Source organism: Lolium perenne, chromosome 2 (genome assembly GCF_019359855.2).
Source record: "Lolium perenne isolate Kyuss_39 chromosome 2, Kyuss_2.0, whole genome shotgun sequence".
NCBI classification, from domain to species: Eukaryota; Viridiplantae; Streptophyta; class Magnoliopsida; order Poales; family Poaceae; genus Lolium; species Lolium perenne.
In genome coordinates, this window is record NC_067245.2 from 107,231,804 (window position 1) to 107,248,744 (window position 16,941).

Sequence of the window (16,941 nt, forward strand, 5' to 3'; positions counted from 1 at the left end):
GTGAACTTAGCTAGGTCAACACAATGGCACCATACACCTTCACATGCTGACCTACTAAGCAGAGTAGTCTAATATTTTTTCGTTTGTACGAGCCTTTGGATTTATCGTGTGTTGACCTAGAATTTTTTTCACTTTATTATTCTTTTGTTCATTCAACATCCTGATATATCTTTCTTTGACTTTAACTTTAAATCTTAAAAAAGTCAAATTCAATCTCATTTCAAAGCTTAAAATTTACGGGAAAGTGGAAGCATGGAGCTATCACTTGGTATAGTTTTGATTTACTACCCAGTAAAATACAACTATCTGGGGCGAATATACAAACATACAATCGTCAAGTAGTATTTCTCCTCCGCTTTACCATATCGCTACTTTCAGTATAGGACTTTTATTAGTGTAAAAGTTACAATACAATGCCATGACTAAGGCAAAAAAAAGTAAGACCTATGGATCACGCCTCCCTGCGGTGATACACCAGCAAATAGGCCGTGTGACTCGCTCCACGCAAACCTCTGTAATATTCCTGGTGCAGTAATCTCTTTTTTCATGTCAACTTACCTGCGGCATAGCTCTCCTTGAGGTCCTGTAATGCTTCACGGATGTAGTCATCGCCTTGGTTCGAGTACTTCAAGCAGATGAGCCGTTGCACAGCCTGGTAAGCCATCTCGAGAGACCGGTATTGCTCACAGTTCGCATCCATCCTAACCATTTCCTGCAGGAATGACCAAGGGAATTTTTTGCTGCATCAATGAATAACTTAAAAGAGGCCATCCTCTGGTGAAGGAAACAAGTGATTTGTGCAGTAAAATAGCGAACGCAAGGTGGAACATGAGTATCATATTTCGGAAGATAATTATAATTGCATCATATACTTCAGCGAGATCAGTGTCTAAGACCAGTCTGTAACCAAATGGGAGTACCTGCTCTGTGATACGTGAAGTAATGCTGGCCGCGGTGTCGATCACCGAAGCAGGGAGGCCAGCCACTCTGGCTAGCAGAAGTCCATAGTGCGGTACCCGCCGGACACCATCCTTCAGCTGGAACTGTTTTGTTGGGGAGGCAGCAGTGCAGTGTTAAAGATATGACAACGAAATGCCTGCAGTCTTTGGTGCATTGAATCCTACCTTGAAATCCAAGCGGTTGTTTCTCAAGTCGACTTCGAAATGGAGGATTTTCACATTTGGATACATCGTCGCAAGCTCTGACAAGCCCTCCATGTGTGTCGCAAACACGGTGTAGCTGGATGGGTGAAGGAAAACACTATCACATATTCACACTATTAAATCTGATATAGCACGAACTACTCAGGTAAGATACTATGTCTGTTTTCCACTGAAATAATTCATATGTTCGTGATCAAATATAAAAATCTCTGCTTAAATAAATATAAATAGAGAAAATTTGGTGTTTGAAATTCAATGGTCCACAGCCTACCACAAGAGTACAAACGCAAATTCTTGGGGCACTATTTATAATTATCTGTAGCTATAGGGTAGGAGACATTGTTTAATGATTAAGAAATAAAATATTCTTTTAAGAAAATAGGAAATTATAAAAATATTTGGACATGGGCAGTGCAGAACTATATAAGCCTGGACTTCCATTCAGACATGCTTAAGAACCCACATCAGTACTTAGGAGAGGTTACTAATTCTTACGCTTTGAGGGATAGAAGGTGTTCACAGCAGCTCCATGCAATTGCCAACCCATCGGTGGAAGAAGTAGCTCTTCCAAGTTCATCTACTACAACCAAGCTCCTGTAACTCAAATGTTCATGGTCATCAGAAGCTAAACACGACAAACAACAAACATATGTGATTTCAATCAATGGCAGCGAGGTAGTAGTACTTTGAAGAAACATTTTGCATGATGAAAGCTGTCTCTTTCATTTCTGTCATAAACTGCAAACAGAAATTAAGCTAATTAGGAATATTTAAGACAAAATCTTGTTTCCAAAAATCTTAAGGTGCTTGTGTACAGTAGCTGAACTGGATGGAAAATCACAGCTGCACCATGTAGTCAGAAAACCTGTGCACTCGCTAGTAGGGAAAAGTAATCAAGCCCCACTTTTCAGGCAGGAAAACCGGTTCACAAATCCAAAAGAAGGGGGTCTAAGTACATCAATAGGCTGCAGACAGATACTGTATTGACTGAATGACAGACCAAATAGAAGAAACATTATATGCAAATAGGTGTCCAATGCGGACTACTACGCCCTGAAGATAGGATGCAAAAGATAAACCGCAAAAGCAGTTCAAAATAAAATATCAGAATTGTAATTAAAATTACAATAAAATGGCTAAGAAGTGTAAGCTACCAGATTTAAATGCACCAACCAACTAATCCAAAGGCTTAAGATCTGGTTATGACAGGTCATATCCTCATGCTTCAATGTTACTCCTCATGTCAAGACCCACATGATGTCACTACTCGACCATTACAGAAACATAATTACGAGTCACAATAGATAACCAACTTAATTTAAAACCTTCAAGCCCATATGCTATTTTCAGTTTCATGCACTAGGACACTAACTAACCTGAACACAATACAGACAGATAGTGACTGAAGTAGAAAATAGATACCATATCGGAAAGATGAGTGCACATACCGTGCTCGAGTTGTTTTCAACATTGTCTCCAGTGCCTATACGTGTGAATATACGATCTACTACTCTCAGTGATGCAAACTGAGCTGGAACGTAACAGCCAATTTGCGCAAGAATGACTATAAGACAAATCTGTTGAAGATATGTGCTTTTCCCACTCCTACAATAACAAAGACAATGCAGGGGCTAGATAAAATTAGATAAATAAAGCAGTAGCCTACAGAAACAATTCAGAAGCAAATGTTAATATGTCTCACATGTTTGGCCCCATGACAAGAACCATATTTGATGCTTCGGAAAGAAAGATATTGTTAGGCTGCATGACAGTGACCGCATATCAAACCATTGACATTCAAATAAAATTAATAATAAAAAGTATGATCTATGAGCTAAATATGGAGAAATCGATAAATATTAAAGAAACTTACAACAAAATCAGTATGTAAGCTCTCGAGGATAGGATGCCGTCCAGCATTGATTGCCATTGGACCATCATCTGCTTAGTCAAAAACAACAAACCAAGTTACATAAGAACTACATAATCAGGATTCCAAGAACACCATTAATAAAAGAAGTCAGACTTATACTAGTGAAATTACATGAATTGAGCTAAAATCCCACCTGTAAACTCTGGTCTCGTGTAACGATCAACAGGCTTTGTAGATATTGTATAGGCAAAAGAATTTACAATCATGTCCAAAAGACATAATACTTCAGCGAGCATTGTTAAGATAGCAATATCTTCTCTGATCTCGTTAATAAGTCCTGAAACAACAAAAGAGACTTAGCCAACTTGAAGGTTTGTATAGAGTATACAAAGACACGCTTTGGCGTGTGTTCGAAAAAAAGATTTGTATAGAGTAATAGATGATGGGTGCTTGCATACAAGTTTGACATCTAATATTGCATGAAAAGTTTGTCTACAAGCTTCTACAGCCTTGACAACCATTAGAAGTCAAATTGAATGAGAACTTAGTGAGGTAAACCCAAGTATTGCTTTTAAGTTTGCGCTATCACTTGATCTAAAAAGAAAAGGTATTTTTTCGGACTTTCCTTGTAAAAGAACTCCGCCTATGTTGTCTCAACATAGCCGGTCCCAAGCCCGGGTAAAGGAGGAGGGTTGTGATAGGCGAGGCGAGCCAACGTAAAAAACCCAGCCACTCTTATGGAGATGAAACCCAAAGGAACCTCGTTGGGGCGTAACCCTCTTAGCGACGCGCCACATCGGAACCCGGGTGTGGTGTCAAATGGGCAAGGGCCGAGCCGTCACCCCCTTGGTGGCGCGCCGTATCTTGATCTGGATACGGTGATAAGTGAGCAAGGGTCGGGTCGCCGCATCCTTAGTGTCGCGCTGCACCGACGCCCCGGTGTAGTGAAAAATGAGCAAGGGTCTCTGCATTTGACTCGACGAGTGCGGAGGGTAAGGAAGTTAGCCGAGCCTAGGAGGATACGCTTAGGTAGCTGGAACGTAGGGTCCCTGACGGGTAAGTTATGGGAGTTAGTTGATACAGCGGTGAGGAGGCGTGTTGATGTCCTATGTGTCCAAGAGACCAAATGGAAGGGACTGAAGGCGAAGGAGGTGGAGGATACCGGTTTCAAGTTGTGGTACACGGGGACAACTTCAAACAAAAATGGAGTAGGCATCTTGATCAATAAGAGCCTCAGGGATGGAGTTGTGGACGTCAAGAGGCAAGGGGACCGGATGATCCTTGTCAAGCTGGTTGTTGGGGACTTAGTCCTCAATGTTATCAGCGCGTATGCCCCACAAGTAGGCCACAATGAGAGCACCAAGAGGGAGTTCGGGAAGGCACGGAGGACTTGGTTAGGAGGGTACCTATTGGTGAGAAGCTCTTCATAGGAGGAGACCTCAATGGCCATGTGGGTACATCTAACACAGGTTTTGAAAGGGTGCATGGGGGCTTTGGCTATGGCATCAGGAACCAAGAAGGAGAAGATGTCCTGAGCTTCGCTCTAGCCTATGACATGGTCGTAGCTAACACCCTCTTTAGGAAGAGAGAATCCCATCTAGTGACGTTCAGTAGTGGTCTACACTCTAGCCAGATTGATTTTGTCCTCTCTAGAAGAGAAGACAGACGCGCCTGCATTGATTGTAAGGTGATACCTGGAGAGAGTGTTGTTCCTCAACATAAGCTGGTGGTTGCTGACTTTCGCTTTAGGATCCGTGTCCAGCGGGGTAAGCGCGCCAAAGTCGCTAGAACAAAGTGCTGGAAGCTCAAGGGTGAGGCATCCCAGGCTTTCAGGGAGAGGGTTATTAAGGAGGGCCCTTGGGAGGAAGGAGGCGATGCAAACATGATGTGGACGAGTATGGCAACCTGCTTGCGGAAGGTCGCTGTAGAGGAGTTTGGTGTGACTAAGGGAAGTAGAAGGGAAGCTAAGGATACCTGGTGGTGGAACGATGAGGTCCAGAAGGTTATTAGGGAGAAAAAGGACTGTTTCAGATGCCTATATCTGGACAGGAGTGCAGCTAACATGGAGAAGTACAAGGTGGCGAAGAAGGCTGCAAAGCGGGCGGTGAGTGAAGCAAGGGGTCGGGCGTATGAGGACCTCTACCAACGTTTAAACACGAAGGAAGGCGAAAGGGACATCTATAAGATGGCCAAGTTTAGGGAGAGGAAGACGAGGGATGTCAACGAAGTCAAATGCATCAAGGACGGAGATGATCAGCTTCTTGTGAAGGATGAGGCGATCAAGCGTAGATGGCGGGAGTACTTTGACAACCTTTACAATGGAGAGGCTGAGAGCTCTACCATTGAGCTAGACGACTCCTTTGATAATACCAGCATGTGCTTTGTGCGACGTATCCAGGAGTCTGAGGTTAAGGACGCGTTAAGGAGGATGAAAGGTGGTAAGGCGATGGGTCCTGATGGTATCCCCATCGAGGCGTGGAGAGGCCTTGGAGACGTAGCGATAGTATGGCTAACTAAGCTTTTCAACCTCATTTTTCGGTCAAACAAGATGCCCGAAGAATGGAGGCGGAGTATTTTAGTACCAATCTTCAAGAACAAGGGGGATGTTCAAAGTTGTACTAATTACCGTGGAATCAAGCTGATGAGCCATACTATGAAGCTATGGGAGAGAGTCATTGAGCACCGCTTAAGAAGGTTGACAAGCGTGACCAAAAACCAATTTGGTTTCATGCCTGGGAGGTCTACCATGGAAACCATCTTCTTGGTACGACAGCTGATGGAGAGATGCAAAAGAAGGACCTTCATATGGTGTTCATTGATTTGGAGAAGGCCTATGATAAGATACCTCGGAATGTCATGTGGTGGGCCTTGGAGAAACACAAAGTCCCAATAAAGTACATTACCCTCATCAAGGATATGTATGATAATGTTGTGACAAGTGTTCGAACAAGCGATGGCGACACTAATGACTTTCCAATTAGAATAGGGCTACACCAAGGGTCAGCTTTGAGCCCTTATCTTTTTGATTTGGTGATGGATGAGGTCACAAGGGATATACAAGGAGACATCCCATGGTGTATGCTCTTTGCGGACGATGTGGTGCTAGTCGATGATAGCCGAACGGGGGTTAATAGAAAGTTAGAGTTGTGGAGGCGAACTCTCGAATCGAAAGATTTTAGGCTTAGTAGAACTAAAACTGAATACATGAGGTGCAGTTTCAGTTCTACTAGGCACGAGGAGGGAGAGGTTAGCCTTGATGGGCAGGTGGTACCGGAGAGAGACACTTTTCGATATTTGGGGTCCATGTTGCAGAAGGATGGCGATATCGATGAAGATGTGGGCCACCGAATCAAGGCTAGTTGGATGAAGTGGCGCCAAGCTTCTGGCGTACTGTGTGATAAGAGAGTGTCACAAAAGATAAAAGGCAGATTTTATAGGACAGCTATCCGACCTGCGATGTTGTATGGCGCTGAGTGTTGGCCAACGAAGAGACGACATATCCAACAGTTAAGTGTAGCAAAGATGCGCATGTTGAGATGGATATGTGGCCACACAAGAAAGGATCGGGTACAGAACGACGATATACGGGAGAGTTGGGGTAGCACCGATTGAAGAGAAGCTGGTCCAACATCGTCTCAGATGGTTTGGACATATCCAACGGAGCCCTCCGGAAGCGCCGGTGCATAGCGGACGGATAAAGCGTGATGAGAATGTTAAGAGGGGTCGTGGTAGACCAAACTTGACATGGGAGGAGTCCGTTAAGAGAGACCTGAAGGTTTGGAATATCGACAAAGATTTAACCATGGATAGGGGTGCGTGGAAGTTAGCTATCCACGTTCCGGAACCATGACTTTGCTTCGAGATCTTATGGGTTTCAACTCTAGCCTACCCCAACTTGTTTGGGACTGAAAGGCTTGTTGTTGTTGTTGTTGTTGTTGTTGTTGTTGTTCCTTGTAAAAGGAATTTATCAAATCCAAATTCTGAAAAAAAGAATAAGGGGATCCATATAAGATATATGCTATGAATAAACCAAAGATAGCTAGACTTACAGAAGAAATAGCATTAGTAAGAAATTCATATGAATTTATAGAAGAATTAGAACTTTCTTGAGTCAAGTTTATTGAGGGAGTTAACCACTTTGATAATAGGGTTAACTCCGCTATTCCATTATCCATTGCTCCATTATCAAAAGAGATTCCTATAAATCCAATGAATAAAGTAAAGGCAGTAATATCAGAAGAGGAAATAACATAGTATTTCCCATTTCATGCGGATAAGCAAAAGTAGCTTCTACAGCCTTGACAAGCATTAGAAGTCAAATTGAATGAGAACTTAGTGAGGTAAACCAAGTGTTGCTTTTAAGTTTGCGCTATCAGCCATTCAAGTGCATGACTGCCAAGCTTATTAGCAGCCAGAAGAGGCCGGTAAGGTAAATAAATGGCCCACTAGAGACAAGGTTGACAAGAAAAAGATGTGGATCCATAAATAGACTATGAATCATGATACTGCTCTGTTATACAACAGCTAACTGCTGCTACCTACATGGAGGATGTCATGAAAGTTAGACAGTGTCTCGTATTATATTGATAACCCATTTCTTTTATATAAACTTGTAAGATGGGTTATTCATTAACTGGAATAAAGATGAAATGAAAACACATTCTTGAAATAGACAAAAGTAACAGAGCTCCAATGACGGCTTCAAACAAGAACTATGTGTAATATGATAACAAATGACAAACACTTAATGGTTGTAGCAACCTTCCAAACAAAGTTCCGTGCGCAAGAAGCACTCAGCAGCAGCCGATTTGTTCCTAACATTTAGCTGCATCTTGGTAGAAAATACATGAAATTAAGTAGCTGCCAGGGCTGCACAAAATAAAATAGAATGTCTGCTCGCATGCAGTATAGTTTAAGGTCTACAGAAGTTATTTTTAACTTTTCCCATTCGGGGAGCTGATCTTTCAGAGAAAGAAGAAAACTCCCAATTACAGTAAACAACACAGTTTTTTTGAGATAAAAACAAAAAAAAACATAAAATGGGCTACTGAGTGGGTAAACTCGGTTGGCTAGGCTAACATATGTATTCCACTGGACTTGAACCTAAAAAAAACGCATGGTGGAGTTTTGCAGTCTGGCAATTAATGCCCAGTTACCAACAAAACCTAAGAATATTAAATTACGAAAAAGTAAACTTACCGAAGCAAGCTCAAAGCTTGAGCAATGGACATTCTTCCCATGCCTAACAACCTAATTAATTATTTAAACTCAACTGGTTAGCATGCAACTACGAAGCTGAACTTTTGAAGGAAAATCTACATACCTGAATAAATTTATTTGGAAGCTTTTCAGTAATGTCCTTCTGGGGAATAATAAAGTAAAACCCCAGTCTGTTGTTATATGGTATCTTCAGATTTGGCATATTAAACTCCTCCCTGTACTTGGTGGCGAGGTTATGTATGGCTGCAATATAGTATGTAAGCTAATGCATTACACAAATCAGAAATGAATATGAAATGGTAAGCACCTTCGCTGGTATCACAGAATGATCGGCGAGCAACATCAAGCAGCCCATCAATTCCTGCCTTAATAGCGAAGCACTGCTGAGTGCAAGCTACAAAAGGAGCCCTTGAATGAACAACATCTTCATCAATCACATCCCCGATTCTAGGATCAGATAAGAGAGCACACAAGCATAAGAAACGTGGTTCAGGTTTTACATAATTATTTACAGTGGAGATGAATATAACTGTGGTTAGCAAATACTGAAATATGGCGATGCAAATAAAAATCGATAGATAGAGGCAAAGCAGGAACGCAAAAAGGAAGAAAAACACAAATTAAAACTTTCGGAAAGAACCTGCTATTAATACCTTGTCATCATGCTCAACAATACCAAAATATAACTACATGTGCTCCTGTTGTGCAGGGTGAAATCAGTATTTCGTAGACTAGCAACAAGACGAGCAAAACTAAACCATTGGTGAATGTTGCATGATAATTCATATTATGCTATCTTCCCTTTGAACGGAAAACTATAGGGGAGGCCCCTGCAATAGATTTTGTATGTAAAGAAAATATGTACAGGGAAAAGGGGAAAGGGGAAATATACAAAGGGCGTAGCCCGAAGATGACATATTGTCTAACCAATGAACCAAAGATTGTCTAAGGTCGTCCTTCATTCTGCAAGAAAGAAGGAAAAGCTCCCTTTTGAAGGAGTAAGACCAAGCGCTAAAGGTAGGGTTTACATTGTCAAAAATCTTTGTGTTCCTTTGTTCACCAAGAAGATGTAGCAATGACTTCGAAGAAAGGTTTGCCAAAAGCAGTTCTGGCTGAAGCAAGCATGCTAGATAAATCTTGCGTTGCATCCAGGCTGAGTATAGGAAATTTTGAGTGAAACATTGCAATTTACATCAATGAATAATATTTGATTAATGTTGATAGTAAAAGCACCTTGAAGATCTACAGATACACATATTAGGGGTATTCTGGTGTCCCATTTTAATAGATGTATCGGACGAAGACCATGTGTACGCATTATGCAAAAGAAAGGAATGTAGGGCATCTAAATTTTCCTTTGGAACAGGAGGGAAGAGACTAGAGAGCATAAAATTGTACCTCTTTTTCATGCTTGCATACTTTGGATTTTCACATACTGTCTGATAAATGTTCTGAAGAAGAAAACTTTTAGCCCCCTTCAGAACCTGCATGCATGATAGGAGGAGCTACACATTACATGCTGGAGAATTAGTGCTGCCATTTTAGTAGAAATAAAATTATAAATCATCAGAGATAACTCAAGACTAATATTTGATTATAAAATGTAAATGCCGGGACATCATTCTGAGTACAATACCTTGGAGAGGAATGGTATTGCATCCAGAGCAGTTTTTAGGACAATGATGTCAGATATCAACATTTGGCTCTTTCTACCATTGGCAGGTTTCAGTACCTCATCAGTGACCTTTTTAGGCTTGAAGCAGAAGTGGCAGAGAACCTTATCTAGGACATCGTAAAGGTGAGAAGGTTTTGTAAGATTGAAGATCGTATCATCTGGAGAACAGCACACCAAGAGAAGAGGATATAGAGAAACCTGATTCTTTTGGAAATTTACGAAGACCTTGTGTTAAGCCAAAGAACAGTTCCTCGTTGCTCACTAGCTCATCCTGAAATTTATGATATTAAATTAGAACATGTGTACTAAGTTTTCCGAGGACACACCGAGCATGCTAGTTTTCCAGCTAGGGACCTTAGCCACCACCTTATCAAGCTTTTCTATACATTGCTACATTTTGTTCTCGCAGGCTAGCACTAGAATTTCTGAAGCGTTTTAGAAACACCATATATGAAGTTATAGATCAATTCGGTGCTTCACAAATACGCCATACATTAAACCAAGTCTACTTACCAAGCAATCGAGCCGAGTATTGATAGTTTGAATATCTTTTAGCGGTTGTAGTAAGTTGGCTCTCAGTAGTCTAGACCTGGGACAGCCATGTTGAAGTTTGATAATCAGACTAAGCAAAGAAAAATAAACATCATATGGCATAAATAAACAGTTGACATAAAATTGTAGCCTCATTTTCTCACTGGATAATTGGTTGAAATTTGAAAAATGAAATGGTTATAGCAAAGCTATCAATCGGGATACTTAAAATGAAGAAAGTAAAGGATGTTTAGCTTTGTCTACATTGCAACATGATGCAAATGGGGATAGTTTGGGGTTGTGAAGGCATACCCTCCTGTAGTCTTTGTAGTCTTCAGCATCTGAAAGAGACTCTTCTTTTTGTTGCTAGTACCCCACAGTTCAGTATGGAGAGGGTCAATAATTTCTAAGGTTTGAACACTGCTGGGTGTACATCAAACAATGCAGGCCATTCAGATCTACCAACTGAATTGTTAAACACATGTTCTTCTAGTTCTTTTGGTGATGAAGATTAATCAGGTTAGATTACTTGATACAATTTGAAGGAGTATCGTTTTAAAATAATACCTAGTTGAGTCAATGTTCATATGGTCAAACGAGCCGTTGAATGTAACCTGACAGCAAAAGTAGACTTTTAAGGAAGCCAGTTATGGGAGGCCATGACCCATTAACAGATACAAACAGAGAGAATAAAATATTTCAACTTCCATTTTATGGAGTTAACATAACATACGAGTAAATAACCATGTCTAGAAACACATGAAATATGGTGATTGACTATTTGAGGGCATAGTGGCATACATTAATTAAAAAATGAAATATGCAGAACATCATAATCCCTGGAGTTAACATAACATAGGAGCTATTATCCAAGTGTCTAACAAAAGACCCAGGGAATTACAATAGAATTTTAAATAATATAATTCCTGACTAAGTGGTGGCTACATGGAAGAAACCCTAAACCCTAAAATCTGCATGAGTTTTCAGAATAAGGATAGCACATACCACATACATGCATAGAACACCCAGCTGACGCTAGAAACAATCTACTGCATGATAAATAATCATAGAGCTACAATAGTTACACAAATTGTTGCCATTAACACACTGCCGTATTAATGTCACTATAAAAGCCAATTTCTTGAGACAATGCATATATGATATTTCAAATATGCATAACCAGCATAGGATCTAGGAAATATGTCATCAAATAGAGAATAAACATAAAAGCACCAGATTTGCCACTTCTTAATGAGAAACTAATGAGGATGAACTTAAAGGTGAAACAAAAGCTCACATAGTAATATCTGTTAAAGATGTTTTCAAGAACTTACTGATAAGGAATGGTTGGTAATAATTACACCTTTTTCTGATTCTATCCTGCCAGAAATATATATATATAAACTCATAAGATTCATGTGATGCTGGGTAACCTTGCTGTAGCAAATGAAAAAAATTCGAGAAATTGGGTAACAGATGCAGTTCATACCCCAATATGATATTTCAATTGAAAGATGCCATAATAGAAGATGAATGAAAAAAAACGCGATGAATGTGAGTACAACAAAAAAATAAAATATAAATGGATGTCAGTGCTAGCTTTTGACATAAGGTGTTCAATTTTCAAATTAATAGAAAAATCTGTCAAAACAAGTTAGACTAACACTGCTCATGACATATTAAGTCTCTCCTCTTCGTCAGAACAAAGCATGGCTCCTCAGCCTCGTTTCTTTTCAATGTAGAAAAATGCTTACTTATCAATAATCGCAACAATAACAAGCTGTTAGATAAATTTTGATGCTCAAGATTTTTTTTCGAAACTGTTCCATTTTTTCTCAAATGATGAAGGAGTTTACAGCTTAAATATAGTCTCCTTTTCAGTGGGTCATGCAGTACTAAATATGCAGGGACATTTCAAAAATGTGAATCATTAAAAGAAGATGAGGGTGCTAGGACATGACTAATTCTGAATGATGTAAACAGTAAGAAAGAAGCTGTAAATGTTAGTCCTCCTATTAGACAGATCGAGACTAGTTGTGACAGTAAGAAAGAAGAATGTTAGTACTCCTATTAGACAGATCTGGACTAGTTGTGACAGTAGGAAAGAAGAATGTTAGAACTCCTATTAGACAGATCTGGACTAGTCATGAATACAGAAGCTAGGCCTCCTGATGAACCACCCGGACAGAACCTGCAGTATTAACAAAGTTAGCCTCGTACAGCTTTTTCCTTGCTTTCTCTGACCTTTTTTCATAGCCTGGCTACCACTCCGTAATGCTCCCGTCTTCTCGACGGTTTTATTTTAACACACAATGACCCACGCTTAGACGTGTGTTCGAGAAAAAATATTGGTAGTTGATACAATACTGGTTATATGCATTACATGTTATGGGAATTCACTCTCATTGTTGCTTAATGCGTTGTTGATTTATTAATGAAGAAGGAGAAATGCAGAGTAATGTCGTATTCATGTGTTGAGCACTCTTACCACTTTATTGTTGCAGAGGCCGCAGCAAGACAAAGATAGTACTGCTTGCAGTAAGTATCCAAACCTAGTGCAGATGGGTCCCTGGCTGAAAGGTTTTTCACCATAACAGCCCCCTTAAAGAAAAAGGAATATGAATGATATGAAGCGGCGCCATTCACCCCATAACTGGAAGGACAACTGTGCCAGTGAGTGAGAGCCAATCATAATACCTTTGTATCATCAAAGCAACCACGTGCCATCGTGACCTGCAAAGTGAGCTTATTCTTAGACTGGAATGCAGTAAATTTTTACCCTTGTGTAGAATATGGATTAAATACCATAAACACTAGTCACCTTTTTGTTTGATGGGTAATTTTTATCAACCAGCTCTGAAACTCCAACCATACCATCTGCAGCTGTTTTATTAGGGGGCACAATTACAACCATCGGATCGTAGAAATGCAGTAGCGTCTTTGTATTCTGGTATGAGCAGCTCGTCTCGATATACTGAGAGAGGTGCAGTGAGGCTGATCTCAAATCAAAGGCCGCAACACCAACCTGTAACATTTAAAAACTCATTACAGTAAGAGAAGCAAAATAGTAGAACAGAGTATCCATTCGTGAAGCCCAGCATCAGCTTTTTCTAGTTTACCCAAAATGTAGAAATTATTTTGGTCATGTGCACTTTGATGTAATTCATGCAGAGACAGCCACAGATGTCCACATACACAACCAGAACACTTGCAGGCGCAGCAAAAACAATTGATATTCCATTGAATGGGGGTGAAGAGATTGATATTCCTCTACAAATAGACACACCTAGATACATAATTTAATTAAGACTTGCATACGTTTAAACACGAAGGAAGGCGAAAGGGACATCTATAAGATGGGCAAGTTTAGGGAGAGGAAGACGAGGGATGTCAACGAAGTCAAATGCATCAAGGACGGAGAGGATCGGCTTCTTGTGAAGGATGAGGCGGTCAAGCGTAGATGGCGGGAGTACTTTGACAACCTTTACAATGGAGAGGTTGAGAGCTCTACCACTGAGCTAGACGACTCCTTTGATGATACCAGCATGTGCTTTGTGCGACGTATCCAGGAGTCTGAGGTTGAGGAGGCGTTAAGGAGAATGAAAGGAGGCAAGGCGATGGGTCCTGATGGTATCCCCATCGAGGCGTGGAGAGGCATTGGAGACGTAGCGATAGTATGGCTAACTAAGCTTTTCAACCTCATTTTTCGGTCAAACAAGATGCCCGAAGAATGGAGGCGGAGTATTTTAGTACCAATCTTCAAGAACAAGGGGGATGTTCAAAGTTGTACTAATTACCGTGGAATCAAGATGATGAGCCATACTATGAAGCTATGGGAGAGAGTCATTGAGCACCGCTTAAGAAGGTTGACAAGCGTGACCAAAAACCAATTTGGTTTCATGCCTGGGAGGTCTACCATGGAAGCCATCTTCTTGGTACGACAGCTGATGGAGAGATACAGGGAGCAAAAGAAGGACCTTCATATGGTGTTCATTGATTTGGAGAAGGCCTATGATAAGATACCTCGGAATGTCATGTGGTGGGCCTTGGAGAAACACAAAGTCCCAATAAAGTACATTACCCTCATCAAGGATATGTATGATAATGTTGTGACAAGTGTTCGAACAAGTGATGGCGACACTGATAACTTTCCAATTAGAATAGGGCTACACCAAGGGTCAGCTTTGAGCCCTTATCTTTTTAATTTGGTGATGGATGAGGTCACAAGGGATATACAAGGAGATATCCCATGGTGTATGCTCTTTGCGGATGATGTTGTGCTAGTCGATGATAGCCGAACGGGGGTTAATAGAAAGTTAGAGTTGTGGAGGCGAACTCTAGAATCGAAAGGTTAAAGGCTTAGTAGAACTAAAACTGAATACATGAGGTGCAGTTTCAGTTCTACTAGGCACGAGGAGGGAGAGGTTAGCCTTGATGGGCAGGTGGTACCGGAGAGAGACACTTTTCGATATTTGGGGTCCATGTTGCAGAAGGATGGCGATATCGATGAAGATGTGGGCCACCGAATAAAGGTTGGTTGGATGAAGTGGCGCCAAGCTTCTGGCGTACTGTGACAAGAGAGTGCCACAAAAACTAAAAGGCAGGTTTTATAGGACAGCTATCCGACCTGCGATGTTGTATGGCGCGGAGTGTTGGCCAACGAAGAGACGACATATCAACCAGTTAAGTGTAGCAGAGATGCGCATGTTGTGATGGATATGTGGCCACACAAGAAAGGATCGGGTACGGAATGACGATATACGAGAGAGAGTTGGGGTAGCACCGATTGAAGAGAAGCTGGTCCAACATCGTCTCAGATGGTTTGGACATATCCAATGGAGGCCTCCGGAAGCGCCAGTGCATAGCGGATGGATAAAGCGTGCTGAGAATGTTAAGAGGGGTCGTGGTAGACCAAACTTGACATGGGAGGAGTCCGTTAAGAGAGACCTGAAGGTTTGGAATATCGAAAAAGATTTAGCCATGAACAGAGGTGCGTGGAAGTTAGCTATCCACGTTCCGGAACCATGACTTGGTTTCGAGATCTTATGGGTTTCAACTCTAGCCTACCCCAACTTGTTTGGGACTGAAAGGCTTGGTTGTTGTTGTATATGTAGGTGACAGTGTAGCTAGCCTGTAAATGCACAATAAAACACTTGCAGGGGTGCACTTTCATGTAATTCACGCAGAGACAGCCACAGATGTCCACATACACAACTAGAACACTTGCAGGCGCACCAAAAACAATTGATATTCAGTTGATGTGGGTGGAGAGATTGGTATTCCTCTACAAATAGACACATTCCACACCTAGATATATAATTTAATTAAGACTTGCATATGTAGGTGACATAGTATAGCTAGGCTGTAAATACACAATAAAACAAACTCCTAAATTAAACCAGTGTGCCATAAACGAAGGAAATCGTTTTTTAAAGGTATTATCCATCTATTTCCGAGTTAATTTACAAGGTATGCAGCACTTCACTAGAATCGCAAACAAATCATAGTAAAAGCAGTCAAAGGCGGTCTACATTTCTGGGCGGCGATTAACCCCCAAATTCGTGTAGAAATAAGCATCGGCGGTAAATAACTGAAAGTTTGCTGACACGTGAGGGTACAGTTTATATCGCAATTTCGATTCTATTCGAACGGCAAATGCAGCAGGAGAACAAGCGTGCAGCCATCGTCAATCCTGAAGACCCGAAACCCTAGAAAAATCTCCGAGGCGGGTGCAGATCTCTACCCAAGAGGGAAACACGCAACCGACCGCAAAACCTATCACCCAAACCCAGCCGCCGGGCTAATTTTGAGCAATCGAGCGATTGCTTCGACTGGATCCGCGGCCAACCGGCGAAGATCTGGCAGGGCGCGGAGGGCGGGTGGATCGAAATGGAAGCCGCGAGACGAAACCGACGACCTGAGTGGACCAATGCGGGCAGGGGGGTGGTGAGGAGTGAGGAGAGGGTTTAAGGGGCTGACCTCCTTGGCTCGGTTCTCGATGAGGCCGGTCACGAAGCTCGAGCGGTCGCCGGCGACGACGATGCAACCCGCACCCCCTCCTCCGGCCGGTTCCTCCTCCATCTCCCGCGCGCCGAGGCCGAGCCCTGCAGAGCTGCAACTACGGCTGCTAGCTCGCGCGTGTGTGTGCGAACGAAACGGCGAGGAGAGAGCGTTTGGGCCGCTGCTTCCTCCTCTAATCTACACGGCCTGCCGCGGCTGGAAGTGCCCAAGGAGGGTGTGCTTTGTGAGGCTGTGCTGGTGGACCGCTGATTGGTCCCATTTGTCACGGTAACAGCTGGAAACGACGGCTAACGTTGACTAAGGGCACACTTTTTTTTTTTTTTGAACAGCGGAGCGCCCCAGAAGGGGCTAGAACCTTGCATTAATATAACAGAGGGAGTACAAAGTAATTACAAGGAATCCCATCAAATACAGAAATTACATATGGATCCCTAGCATTTGTAAGAAAGACCTTGCTA

At 41.8% G+C, this 16,941-nt stretch overlaps 1 protein-coding gene across 4 annotated transcripts; it reads right to left on the minus strand.

The window, feature by feature from the left end:
• Positions 1-259: 259 nt before the first annotated feature.
• LOC127333706 (DNA mismatch repair protein MSH4) lies at positions 260-16,672 on the minus strand. 4 transcript variants are annotated; one of them, XM_051360111.1, is made up of 24 exons: positions 16,442-16,672; positions 13,284-13,487; positions 13,160-13,195; positions 12,951-13,063; positions 11,797-11,842; positions 11,030-11,076; positions 10,775-10,885; positions 10,445-10,520; positions 10,130-10,202; positions 9,893-10,038; positions 9,655-9,740; positions 8,564-8,703; positions 8,360-8,499; positions 8,236-8,286; positions 7,798-7,867; positions 3,230-3,373; positions 3,037-3,104; positions 2,866-2,924; positions 2,612-2,768; positions 1,849-1,901; positions 1,659-1,757; positions 1,125-1,239; positions 921-1,043; positions 260-712 (listed from the first exon to the last, which is right to left on the minus strand). In XM_051360111.1, the coding sequence occupies exons 1-24, from the start codon at positions 16,541-16,543 to the stop codon at positions 545-547; spliced, it is 2,427 nt and encodes an 808-aa protein (XP_051216071.1). In that variant the 5' UTR covers positions 16,544-16,672; the 3' UTR covers positions 260-544. The 4 variants fall into 4 exon arrangements, with proteins under 4 accessions (XP_051216071.1, XP_051216074.1, XP_051216072.1 ...); XM_051360114.1 differs by having other exon boundaries at positions 7,798-7,861; positions 10,775-10,882; positions 16,442-16,671; XM_051360112.1 differs by having other exon boundaries at positions 10,775-10,882; positions 16,442-16,671.
• Positions 16,673-16,941: the final 269 nt, after the last annotated feature.

Coding starts and splice junctions, on each gene's coding strand:
- LOC127333706 (XM_051360111.1), bottom strand. CDS start 16,543: ATGGAGGAGGAACCGGCCGGAGGAGGGGGTGCGGGTTGCATCGTCGTC. Junction 13,196..13,283: donor ATTACCCATCAAACAAAAAG/GTGACTAGTGTT, acceptor CTCACTTTGCAG/GTCACGATGGCACGTGGTTG. Junction 11,077..11,796: donor TTACCAACCATTCCTTATCA/GTAAGTTCTTGA, acceptor TTTTGCTGTCAG/GTTACATTCAACGGCTCGTT.